This window comes from Gossypium hirsutum, chromosome A12 (assembly GCF_007990345.1).
Source record: "Gossypium hirsutum isolate 1008001.06 chromosome A12, Gossypium_hirsutum_v2.1, whole genome shotgun sequence".
Lineage (NCBI taxonomy): Eukaryota > Viridiplantae > Streptophyta > Magnoliopsida > Malvales > Malvaceae > Gossypium > Gossypium hirsutum.
The window spans coordinates 98,985,766-98,998,480 of NC_053435.1; the positions used below are offsets into that span (position 1 = coordinate 98,985,766).

The 12,715-nt window shown below is 30.9% G+C and overlaps 2 protein-coding genes across 4 annotated transcripts; both read right to left on the reverse strand.

Moving 5' to 3' along the window:
- Positions 1-897: 897 nt before the first annotated feature.
- LOC107951227 (DNAJ protein JJJ1 homolog) lies at positions 898-3,631 on the reverse strand. Its single transcript, XM_016886184.2, has 3 exons — positions 1,843-3,631; positions 1,267-1,325; positions 898-1,170 (listed from the first exon to the last, which is right to left on the reverse strand). Exons 1-3 carry the CDS (start codon positions 3,478-3,480, stop codon positions 1,113-1,115), a joined length of 1,755 nt encoding a protein of 584 aa, XP_016741673.2. The 5' UTR covers positions 3,481-3,631; the 3' UTR covers positions 898-1,112.
- Positions 3,632-8,411: 4,780 nt separating this feature from the next.
- On the reverse strand, positions 8,412-12,601 carry LOC107951226 (mitochondrial substrate carrier family protein E). Of its 3 annotated transcripts, none has more exons than XM_016886182.2 (10): positions 12,338-12,601; positions 11,755-11,870; positions 11,528-11,588; positions 11,183-11,332; positions 10,648-10,858; positions 10,180-10,225; positions 9,571-9,685; positions 9,379-9,451; positions 8,891-9,116; positions 8,412-8,615 (listed from the first exon to the last, which is right to left on the reverse strand). In XM_016886182.2, the coding sequence occupies exons 1-10, from the start codon at positions 12,426-12,428 to the stop codon at positions 8,595-8,597; spliced, it is 1,110 nt and encodes a 369-aa protein (XP_016741671.1). In that variant the 5' UTR covers positions 12,429-12,601; the 3' UTR covers positions 8,412-8,594. The 3 variants fall into 3 exon arrangements, with proteins under 3 accessions (XP_016741671.1, XP_016741672.1, XP_040939171.1); XM_016886183.2 differs by having other exon boundaries at positions 8,434-8,615; positions 11,528-11,585; XM_041083237.1 differs by lacking the exon at positions 8,412-8,615 and having other exon boundaries at positions 8,716-9,116.
- Between the last annotated feature and the right edge of the window lie 114 nt (positions 12,602-12,715).

Genomic DNA, 12,715 nt, shown 5'->3' on the forward strand with positions numbered 1-12,715 from the left:
GCCTCGACATGCTTGGCATGGTACCATCGAATACTTAGATGAAGGGCGGCACTTTGAAAATGAAATGGTTGAAGAACACTTTCCAGAACCTTTCTCTATATGCAACTGTTGCGGATTGTATGTGTGCAAAACAAGTATATATATACATGAACGGCACTATCAAATTTCATGCACCTAGAGGATTTAGAGTGCGTGCGCCGAATGAGCTAAGAGAAGCAATATTAGCATTCCCTTTTAACAGATGTGCCCATCATGACTTCAAGGGTTGCCTTCAAAACTAATTTCATAAATTCTGAAATTTGGTGGGTAAGCAAATTCGGATAATATTATTAAAAAATTTTAAAAAATATATATACGATTTAATTATCAAATAAATCAAGTGAATTCGAATTTTGAATATTTTCAAAATTGCAGTTATACCTCTTAATGCATATTTCTCGAGTATCTTTGATTCTTTAATACACATACATTGCAGGAGAGTCGTTCCTTTACAGTTGCTGACTGAACATAAAAAATGTTAAATTATGCCGTAAGTCCCTGTACTCTTCACAAATTTAAAATTTAGTTCTTTTTTATTTTCAGGAATTTAATTCCTCCACTTCTCAATTTTTATTTTTTTCACTTGGTTGGTGTTGACATTTTGAAATAAAACAAAAACCTCATTTGACAGCAATGTAATAAAAAAAATGTTGTAATGAATCTAAATTTAACAAACTAATTTTAACAGAGTTGATAGTTAAATCAAAATTTTAAAATCTGAAAAATAAAGGGACTAAATTCCTAAAAATGAAAGTATAAAGACTAAATTCTAAATTTATGAAGAGTACAAGGACTTATCATCACATATTTTGACTTAAAAGAAAACACCATTGGACCATATCGTTTCAAGCAGGGTAATAACGAATTTTATGGCTGTTTAAAGCCACATTCAATCTATTGAACTCAAAATAAGGGTAACATTTTACACGAATAGATCTTTCCATTCAAGACCTGGTCAATGTTCATGTTTTTAATGAAAAAATAAAAAATAAAATCCAAAATCGGAAATGCTACTTTTGAATTAGCTGCATTTGATAATAAATCAAATAGTGATATAGGATACCTCATTGTTATCATCGGAATTTCAACGTAGCATGACCACTGTCTCCCAGATGCTTATGTAATTTATTCCTGCCACAAACACAATACAATCATGAAAAGTGTGATGCAAAATGCTTCTATATTTATTTTTTAATAAATGGCAATCAGAATATAACGTTCACATACTTCGATTGGAATTCCTCTCCACATGTCTCACATACATTGCTGGAATGCTTTGCCGTTGCCTGCATGTGAATGCATATTTTGACAATAAGCCAAGAAATTAGAGATACAAGCATAAGTCATTAGTACTAGTACATTTCAAACAAAATGCATTAAGTACATGAAATTATCTTATGAGAAATGTGCTCAAAGGTTTCAAGTAGAACTAGTTAGATAATCCGTTGTTTCGAGTTTTCCATCTTCATTCCAATGTCATATTCTTCCCCTGCTAACAACTAATTTTGTACCACATTACAACGATTACAACAATTACTATAATCAAGAAAGTCTCCAAGCCGAATTTATTTGTGGCAATAATATATACATGATATTAACTATAAATACTGCAATGAACTAATGGTTCAACTAAAACCTTTTTTGTGCGTGCAGATGCATGTAAAGAAGCAAGCAATTATTTAGTTCCTTGTATTCTCTCCATGTACTACATATATCAATGGATATATACATATTATAAACGGAGGTAACTAGCAATGGTTTCATCAGAAGGTAATATCAATAAAAATGGAGAATAAAGCATACCTTTGCTTTCTTTCCTTTAGATGATTTATTTGATTTGGTATTTGTTTCTTTCTTTGTATTCCCTTTTCTATCAACAGGTTGCTTTGAAACCTTATCACCATTTCCCAATTTATCATCCTTTTCACCACTACTGCCCTCATCTTCTACAAGTTGCTTCTCCTCCCCATGCAGTGTTGTATCGCTTACACTAACTTCTTTGTTCTTGCTTTTAGTTTCGTTAACATCAATTTTCATGGCATCATCACTATTCTTTTTACCCTTCTCTTTCTTCCCTGTTCTGTTTCTCCTTCTGTTTTTCCGGTTACCGTAATTCATAAATTCTCCCTCATCACTTTCATCTTTGACATGAAATCCTGTAGGCGAAACCATATCCTCGCTCTTGAAATAAACACTTTTCTTATCTTTCTGCCCAGACACCATTGCTTCAAGAATACTATTTTCTTCATCATGATCATTAGCACTATCAACCTCAACCTCCTCTTCATCTTCATCCCCTGCATCAGCATCAAAAAACCCATCATCCCCCTCACTTAGCTCACCTACTCCATTCTCTCCTTCATCCTCCCCTTCCTCTTTAATCCTTAAACCCTCCCTAAACTTGTCCTCCAGATCCGCTTCCACCTCTAAATCCCCTTCCTCTTCTTCCTCCTCAATAAATGATTCCCTCAATTCCGCCACTTTCTCCTTATGCTTTTTTGATTGCTCGTGATTCTTCCATTGCTTCTCACTCTTGAACTTCTTCCCGCAGGCCACACAATAGAACTCTTCCTTCTCTCTTTCTTTCTCGTCCATTTCATCCCAATTGTCCACTTCTTCCTCTTCGACTTTCGCCCATTCAGGCTCCTCGTAAGCCTTAACTCTTGCCAACCTCTCCTTCTCAAGCTTCCTCTTTCTCTCCCTCTCCTCCTCTTTCTTCCTTTCCATCTCCTCCTTCCTTTTCACACTCATATCGATAACCCTCTTATCCCTCTTCTTAACAAACTCCGCCAGTCCTCTAACCGTCTCATTATACTCCCTTTTTGCCTTCTTCCTCAACTTCTTATTCTCTTCCTCCATAACGCGCCGCCATTTCCGGTTTGGTCCGGCCATAGCATCATACTCATCAACCCAAACAAAATCCATAACCGTAGAAAACCCTAACCAATAGTTATAAAAAGCCGTAACTTGACCGTACGGACTCTCTAAATTCCCCAACAAAGGAGCTTCTTTTACGATATCTAAACCTAGCCCTAACTTCCTAGCGAAGTTGATTTCATTGGCATAAATTTTAGAGAAAAGGTCAGAATAAACCTTGTAGAAGCCACGACCGGAGTCGGAGTAACCCGAATAAACGGTATTGGAGAAGAAAGAGAATAGGTCGGGGACGGGGGAATTGGCGGAGGTGTTGCGATCGGCGAAGAGGATTTGGGAGCGGTGAGAGTCGTACCAAGAGCGTTCTTTGGGATCAGAAAGGACTTCATAAGCGTGGACGAGCTCTTGGAATTGCGCGGTGGCTTCAGCCTGAGAAAGGCCGGATTGAACGAGCTTGTCCGGGTGGCGTTGGAGAGCGAGCTTTTTGTAGGCGGAGCGAATTTCATCTTGAGAACAGTCACGGGATAAACCTAAAACCTCGTATAGACACCGTTTCTCAGACGCCATTGGATGATCAGCGATTGAATCCCACGAAACCCAAGACCTTTCTTTTCCTTCTTCTGTAGATTATGAGTCGGTTAGCTCGTGGGAGCTTGGCGGCCAAGAAAATTTTGGCTGTGGCAAACCCGGTTCTCTCCGTAAACAGAAACTAAATATAAACCCAACAACATAAAGGAAGCCTCGCCTAAATAATTAATATTTTCATAGAAGACCCCTATTCCATTTGGTTTTCTAGGTCAGGTCCCTTCACTTTTCAAGCAATTTGTATTTAGAAAGGAGTGACATGTTAGGTATATTTGACTGTAATTCAATCACAGCAATTCTACTTCACTGAGAAGGACGATAATGCTTTTCTTAATTTAATTTTCGAATTATATTCCTTATTATCATTTTGGTAATAAACATTTTTTTTATTCTTAAATTTTACTCTATTACTCATTTTGATATAAAAAGCTTATCGATCTTTTAAAAAAAAGTCGATCAATCAAGATGTGCCATGTCATCAATAGCATGGCAGTTTATTGATAATATGGCGTATTGATTGATGACATGGTAAGTTAATCACTGATCAATTGTTGACGGGTCAAAAATCATTAAAAATTGTAAAAAAATATTTTTTAACGTAAAAAAGTTAATAAAAAATCATTTAAAAATTTATTTAAACAATATATAAATCTATATAAATTATTTAAAAAATATCCAAAAGTTCTAAATTTTTTAAATTATAAGAATATTAAAATTTATTTGAAAATTTAAAAATATTAAAATATTTTAAAAACTCATAAAAATTTACAATATATAAAAATTGTAACTTTTTAAATATGAAAAATTTTAAAATCATAAAAATATTTTTACAATCTAAAAATATTTTTTTTCAATTTTTCTTAAAACTATCTTCTTAAATTTTACAAAAAATTTAAAAATTATTATAATTTTTTTAAATATATAATTTTTAGACATTGAATTTTTTATAGTATTATTAATTTTTAAATTTTTAATGATTTTTTTATTTTTTATATTTAAAAAAAATTACAAATCTTAAGATTTTTTCATAATTTTTTTACAATTTTTAGAACTTTTTAATATTTTTAAATAATATATATTTATAGATTTTTTAAAATAAATTTTAAAATTTTACATAGTTTTTTTATTAATTTTTATAAATTTTACAATTTTCATTTTACATTTTAAAAATATTTTTAAGGATTTTTGAATGACCAATAGTTCATCAATAGTCAATTAATGTCGGTCAACAATCAACCTACCACATCATGGGTTGGCCTTTTTATTAAAATTAACCCATAAATTTTAAAAAAGTTCTAATGATCCACCTTTTTAATAAAACAGTAAAATATCTAAAATTTATAGTAAAAGTTGGTAGAGCCAAATTAAATGGCGCCACCAACTTGCCACGTCAACAGGGACCATAAAAAATTAATTTTTAGGTGGAACCATGTAGAATGGCGCCACATATATAAATACAAAAAAAATACTAAAATTTTTAAAAACATAGAAGGACTTAAAACAAATTATCCATTTTTTCGGTAGAGCCATAGTAAACGGGGCCACCAGTCTGCCCATACGTGATTACCTTTTTTTTTACTTTTTAACTCTTTGATTTTTTTTTGTCTTTTTGTCTCATTTATTTATTTATTTTATTATTATTAATTTTAATATTTTTGAAATATATATTTAAAATATTTTATTAATATATATTTTAAAATTTTAAAATATATATTTTAAAATTACTTTTTTTAAATTTTAAATATTATTTTTTTAATATTTAAATATTTTAAACTTTTAAATTTGTTATTAGTTTTATAATAATTTAAATATTATTTAATTTGTTTTATAATATTTTAAATTATAATTTTTAAATTATTTTTAAAGATATTCGAATTTTTAATAAAAATAACTCAAAAAATTTAATTAATTATCAAAATGACCCATTTTTTTAATTTGGCTCCACCAACTTTTACTGTAGATTTCAGGTCACTTTCGCGTTTAATTAAAAAATCAATTATTTTGATAATGAATTAAATTTTTTGTGTTATTTTTATAAAAAAAGCCAAGATATTCAAACCATTATAAATTCTATTTATAATGGCTATTTTACCAAACTGACCTAAAAAAATTTGATATTTATAAAAATAATCCAAGTTAAAAAATAATCACCAAAATGACCTGAAATGAACAGTAAATTGGGGTTTTGGCCTGTCAATGGCCGGCACCAACTCGTATTTTGCACACATGATTGCCTGATGATTGTGTCAGGCTTTAAAAAAATTAATTTTTTTGGTTTTGGCCTGTCAATGGCTGGCACCAAGCTATTTTTTTTCAAACCGTATCATACTGGTATACAAAAATACGAGTTTTTAAAAAAATATTTTAATTTAATTTTAATAATGCATACTTCATCCGGATAAAGTATGCATTAATAAAATTAAATTAAAATATTAAATAAGAAATAAAATTATAAAACAATATGTTATTTGGAAAATAATTATTATTGTAATGAGATACATGTCTTATTAGGTATAAGTATTTAAAATTTTATTTTTGTAATGTGATACATGCGTAAATATATATATAATCATATTACTGAATCTGCTAATACATACTTCATCCGGATAAAGTATGCATTATTAAAATTAAATTAAAATATTAAATAAGAAATAAAATTATAAAATAATATGTTATTTGGAAAATAACAATTATTATAATGAGATACATGTTTTATTAGGTATAAGTATTTAAAATTTTATTTTTGTAATGTGATACATGCGTAAATATATATAATCATATTACTGAATCTGCTAATACATACTTCATCCAGATAAAGTATGCATTATTAAAATTAAATTAAAATATTTTTTAAAAACTCGTATTTTTGTATACCAGTATGATACAGTTTGAAAAAAAAACCCTGGTGCAGGCCATTAACAGGCCAAAACCAAAAAAATTAATTTTTTAAAGCCTGACACAATCATCAGGAAATCATGTATACAAAATACGAGTTGGTGCCAGCCATTGACAGGCCAAAACACCAATCTACTGTTCATTTCATGTCATTTTGGTGATTGTTTTTGAACTTGAGTTATTTTTGTAAATATCAATTTTTTTAGGTCAGTTTGGTAAAATAGCCATTATAAATAGAATTTATAATGGTTTGAATATCTTGGCTTTTTTTATAAAAATAACACAAAAAATTTAATTCATTATCAAAATAATTGATTTTTTAATTAAACACGAAAGTGACCTGAAATCTAACGTAAAAGTTGGTGGAACCAAATTAAAAAAATGGATCATTTTGATAATTAATTAAATTTTTTGAGTTATTTTTATTAAAAATCTGAATATCTTTAAAAATAATTTAAAAATCATAATTTAAAATATTATAAAACAAATTAAACAATATTTAAATTATTATAAAACTAATAACAAATTTAAAAGTTTAAAATATTTAAATATTTAAAAAATAATATTTAAAATTTAAAAAAAGTAATTTCAAAATATATATTTTAAAATTTTAAAAATATATATTAATAAAATGTTTTAAATATATATTTCAAAAATTTTAATAAAAAAAAATAAATGAGACAAAAAGACAAAAAAAAAAGTCAAAGAGTTAAAACGTAAAAAAAAAAGGTACTGACATATGGGCAGACTGGTGGCGCCATTTACTTTGGCTCCACCAGAAAAATGGGTAATTTTTTTTAAGTCTTCCTATGTTTTAAAAATTTTCAGTATTTCTCTAGTACTTATACAAGTGGCGTCATTCTACATGGCTCCATAAAAAAATTATTTTTTATGGTGCCTGCTGACGTGGCAAGTTGGTGGCGCCATTTAATTTGGCTCCACCAACTTTTACTGTAGATTTCAGTTCATTTTGGTGTTTTATTAAAAAGGTGAGTCATTTTGAAATTTTTTAAAAATTTATGGGTTATTTTAATAAAAAAGGCCCAATTAACTGCAATGTCATTAATGATGTGGCACATTTTGATCGATTATTTTTTTTTTACAATGTTAAGTTTTATATACCAAAACAAATAACACGGCAAAATTCAAATATCAAAATGAAACAAAAAATATTTAGGTACCAAAATGAGAAAATAATTATAATTCAAAGTTTAAAATCTAAATTAAGAATAAAGCCTTAAAATAAATAAACAGAAAATTACAAACATTTATCGATTTCCCTATGACTTTGGAACCACATATACATCATTTAAATTTAAAATTTATTTTGTTAAAAAAATTTAAAAATATTTTTATTTAAATTTCTAAAATAAAATAATATTTTAATTTTAATATATATTTTATTTTTAAAATATAATTATATATTTATTATTGGATAAAAAATATTTGCTATCGAACACATAAGTCCATTTGACGCAATTTTTGAGTTTTATTTATTTATTTAGAATGCTATATAAATTTATATAATCTTTTTAAGTGTTATATAATCTACTCAACACTTTATTAATTTTTTATAAATATTTTAAATTTTATATATACTTAAATTGTGTAAAATAATAATTAATGTATATTGAAAAAAAGTTATAAAGTTGATTTGCTATTTGGCACCCCGAATTGGTTGCAAATTAGATTTATAAAAGCTATTGTGATCCAAGTTTGCACCACAGAATCTAGAGTGCTAAGAATGTTGTTTGGAGAGATCTCAAAATAGGTTAAAATTTACATATGATAATACATATAGTTGATTATGCAAATATAAAAAAATCTGTCAGCACCATATTGTGAGGTTCGATATTTGTTGAGAGAATGGAATTAGATACAAGTACTAAAGACCAAGGTAGCCAGTTCCATTCCAATATCACCCGTACCAACCAGAACGCTCCATTCCGGTAGTAAACCGAAATAATAAATTCTAAGTTCTATTCCAATGGAAATTTCGATCCATACCATCAGCACCAGAAAAACATTAACTAAATTTACTAGAAAAAATTCAAATTTAAAATTAAGTATAAGAAATAAATTAATTTTCCTTAAATAAAATTAAGAAATAAGTAGCTGAAAACTACAATAAGACTATATTTAAATGGCAAAGCAATGGGGCTAATTAGTTAATGTCTGCAAAACATTGCATCTCGAAATTGTCATTGCTCTAATTTCGTTACCTGCAAACCAAAGATCCTTTTCTCAATTTTCTGTTTAAAGATTGTGTTGAGTAGACTTTGTTCATGAATTCCACGAGCAGGCTAAACCCTGACCAATTACTATCTCAAAATATTTAAATATTTTGTTATTTAATTATAATTCGGGTTGGCCCGATCCGTATACAATTCTAGTGTTATCTGTAATGGCGTCAAAAATATTACCATTAAACAAAGCAAAGTCAAAAACCTTGATTTTCTTTGTATGTCAAAAACTGTTGAATGAAAATTCAAGCTACCTCTTTAAAAGAAGATTTCGGTTTCTCGATTGACAAGCTCGTGACTTCTTGCATGTTGTCCTCGTCCAGTTTCTTGTTAAATTGTTCTCTTAGGAATTCGACAGCCATGAAGGTAAGAGCCGAGGCTGGAATATACCATGTGATCCGGGGGATGCTTCCTCGGAACATTCCCTTTGCGCCTTCAGTTTTCCAGATTTTATTCATCGCATCCAGCCAGCCATTATAGCTGTTAAACATCCAAATATAGCACCATAGTGGGCGTGTTAAACATAACCCCCCAAAAAAAGCATGAGGAGACTTGGAAAGAGTAAGGGACTGAGATGCCGAACAAATGGTAAACATCTTTATACATGTGGTAATTTTGGTTATCGATGGCTAAAGATTTGCCCTTGTTAGAAATCTATGAATCCCAACAAAATTTCGGATGTTTGAGACAATTATAAGTCTGTAACTACAGATCATTAATAAAAATGTGACAATTTTGATACCTTGTGGATGATCCCTGTACTTGCAATCTTGTTTTTATCACATCCAAGGGAGTGGTAAGGTATGCACTAAACCCTGCAGATAATATAAGAGTATTCACAGTATTGAAGGCACGATAAATTGTGTGTTTTATCATTAAAAAGGACGAAATGGAAACTGCATGGTAGAAGGTGAAGCAAAAGCAAGACAAATACCACCAGCCAATCCTCCTAGTATGAGTCCCTCCATAGAACCATCAACATGGAAATCAGGAGCCCATTTTTGTCTCCCTTTCTCGGTCAAATCTTTCAGGGCTTCGTAAAACATAACCTGCATGGTGGGTCATTTATTCTGTTTAATATTGAATTAAAAGATGCAGATAGTGAGAACATAAGCTGGACACTTTCGTAGGAATTCTGTTACTAAAATGATTACAGTAAGGGACATGAAAAAGAGAAAATGATATCAATAGTCAGTTATCCCTCAATTGAGACACAGAAGAAATCAACCCGGTGATTTAGTTTATGCATTTAGAAAATCATACTTATAAATGCTGACAAAACTTAAAGCAATATTAATGATGAGCTCATTATCCATTCATGGAGAAAGAATGTGTGGGGGGGTGGGGGGGGGAAGGGGTTGGATAGAGAAAATTGCAGAAGCAATTTTAGGTATGTTGTATAGGCAACACCTTGATAATCACTTTAGTCACCTATCGATTAGAACTTTGTGATATTATCAAACATTGAAAGATAAGAACAAAAACTGCAAACTTACAATAAATACATACTGTCTGCAGCTAAATCTGAAATAACTTTACGTACCATAAGACCAGCGAATGGCACATCCCTTGCAAGTGTGGACCAGTACCTGAAAAGGAACAATAAGAAGAATGAATTTCATCAATAGTCCCAAAATTTAGAATACTCCCAATTTCGGAAAACTATCTTTGACAGTAAGGTTAAAATCAAGTTCTGCACGGATCCAATCCAGGGGAACTATAGCATTTAAGGAGACATACTGTTATATGCCCCTACATGCCAAACAACACAAGATGAAAAGGAATAGGGAAGAGAGGGGAGATATAACTAGAGCGAACTCAGGCCATCTAAAATGTAAGGTCGTATAAAATCCTCAAAAGGATAGGAACGTTCAAATCAGAAATGATTAACATATGATATTAAGCATCTATAAGCATTTTTTGTTGGAGTTGGACGGCATACTTGTTTGCATGTGGAAATCCAAGTATTTATCTAACAGTAAATATAATATAAAAGGGAAGAAATAAATACCCAGCATATAATCCCTTAAGTCCTTGCTCTTTCCATATTGAATGGCCAGCTTGGAACATTCCTGTGTAATAGCCATACATTTCTGCACCGGATTTCATTTGCATTTTGTCTTTCATAATAGCAGAATTCCAAGAGTTGCTCGAGCCTTGAACCTGCATGCGTTGCTTCATCACTTCACATGGAACATATACAAAAGAACCAAGTGTATCACCTGAAAATCAAGGAGAATTACAAGATAGAAATCAGAGCTCACTCATGCATTTCAATTGCTGATTAGTTGAAATCATAAAACATGAAAGTGTTCTGCCCTCCAAAGCTTTATTCGTTCAAATCAAAAGCAACTAAAACTGAAACAGCTAGTATCAGAAAGTGCACTCCATTGTCGAAGTTGGAGCAAAAGAAACAAGAAACAAGAAGGGCGATCCAAAAGTGAGCAATGACTAGAATGTTAATCATACCATAGTTATAACTATTATGCAACAAAATTGGGTGGAAGAATATTACTAAATGAAAATAACGTTCCGGAATAGCTTACCAACAGCTCCAGCAATGAAATGTGCCCAGTGGCCCCCAAGGTTAGGATGTGACTCTTCAATCCATTTTTTAGTGGACTCTATGAACCCAAAGTATGTTGCTCCAGTAGCTAGAGATCCAGTAATTCCAGGAGCTATACCCCTATAGAAGCCTACAAATATGATCAGTCCAGACAAACTGGGTAACATGGTAGATGTATATAGTACATGATTAAAGAAGGGAACCAATACACAAAATCCAATTCAAATATGCTACATGGAGTGCATAAGTTAATTGGAAATGTTAGAATCATTGCAAAATGTAACCGGATGACCACAGACAAAATAAGCTAAGTGATTGAATATACCTCTTAAGCCATCTGCAACCCAGACAGTTCGAACCATCTGCACTATGCTCTTTTGACTCTGCTAGCAATAGAAACAAAAATATATCAACAAACAAGCACTCGAGACAAACAGAAATCTGGCAGAAAATTCTATTTTCATCCCCTACCACGACCTCACACAAAGATTGAATATAAGATATTCCCTCCAAAACTGTAAATCCCTGTTCCATTATTGAATGTCATCATACCTGACTTCCACTAAGAAGAGCTTGACTTTGAATTCTTGTCTTTATGGTATCAATGGGATGCATCATCCCCTCTCCAAAGGCTCCCGCAATGGCTCCCCATACAAACTCTCTCCATACTATATCAAAATCATAAAAGTGAATTTAAAAAAAAAAGGAAATCCAAAGACCACAGATTATTTAAGCATTTCCTTTTTTTAAGCCCATTATAAGACATCAATTAAACTAAGTCAGGAAAAACTAAATATAAAAAAGGGTATTTCATTTCATTCTTAAGACCAGATAAGAACTTGTTGCAAAAATACTAATTGGAAACAAAACTTCAATCCCATTTCTTCAACAAGGAAAACCAAGGAAGGGGGGAGAACAAATGTTCTGTTTCAAGTTATAAAACCAATGCTATATTTCTATTTTCTATGACGACATCAAATGAATCACAAACAACTTAATTGGGCCAATTGCATGTATTTGTTCTGTTTGAACAGAGCATTGCACTGAGGTAAAACGAGTAGAACTCCTTTCTTTTTCTTCTATTTCCCAAACAGAGCAAAGCAGCAGTAAAAGGAAGGAGAAAGCAGCTAATTACCAAAGAACTGATATCGATTGTGAGTGGCTTTGTTGGTTGTATGAGACAATGGGGCATCAAATTTGGTTGAAGTTGAGCTTTTATTCGCCATTTGAAGATCGAAGTTTCAGAGTTCTATTTTCTTCCTCTTTGCTCTTTGAATCTATTACAAACAAACTTTCACTTTTTTTTCAGTAGGGTTTAGGGTTTAAACTTCAAAAGAAAAAATTCAATTAAAGAAGAATTTTTTTAGGACAACCCGGTTTGCTGTAATAAAAAATTCTCACTTCGTTCAGTTGGGTTTAGGGCCCTTTTCTATTGCACCGCACGGTCCGGTGTATTCGAGTCGGATCATGAGTCGGGTTAGGATTTGAATATTTGTGGGTAAACTACAACCAA

Coding starts and splice junctions, on each gene's coding strand:
- LOC107951226 (XM_016886182.2), bottom strand. CDS start 12,428: ATGGCGAATAAAAGCTCAACTTCAACCAAATTTGATGCCCCATTGTCT. Junction 11,871..12,337: donor CAATCGATATCAGTTCTTTG/GTAATTAGCTGC, acceptor ATTTTGATATAG/TATGGAGAGAGTTTGTATGG. Junction 10,226..10,647: donor CTTAAGGGATTATATGCTGG/GTATTTATTTCT, acceptor GTTCCTTTTCAG/GTACTGGTCCACACTTGCAA.
- LOC107951227 (XM_016886184.2), bottom strand. CDS start 3,480: ATGGCGTCTGAGAAACGGTGTCTATACGAGGTTTTAGGTTTATCCCGT. Junction 1,326..1,842: donor CTAAAGGAAAGAAAGCAAAG/GTATGCTTTATT, acceptor ATTCACATGCAG/GCAACGGCAAAGCATTCCAG. Junction 1,171..1,266: donor GGAGAGGAATTCCAATCGAA/GTATGTGAACGT, acceptor TGTTTGTGGCAG/GAATAAATTACATAAGCATC.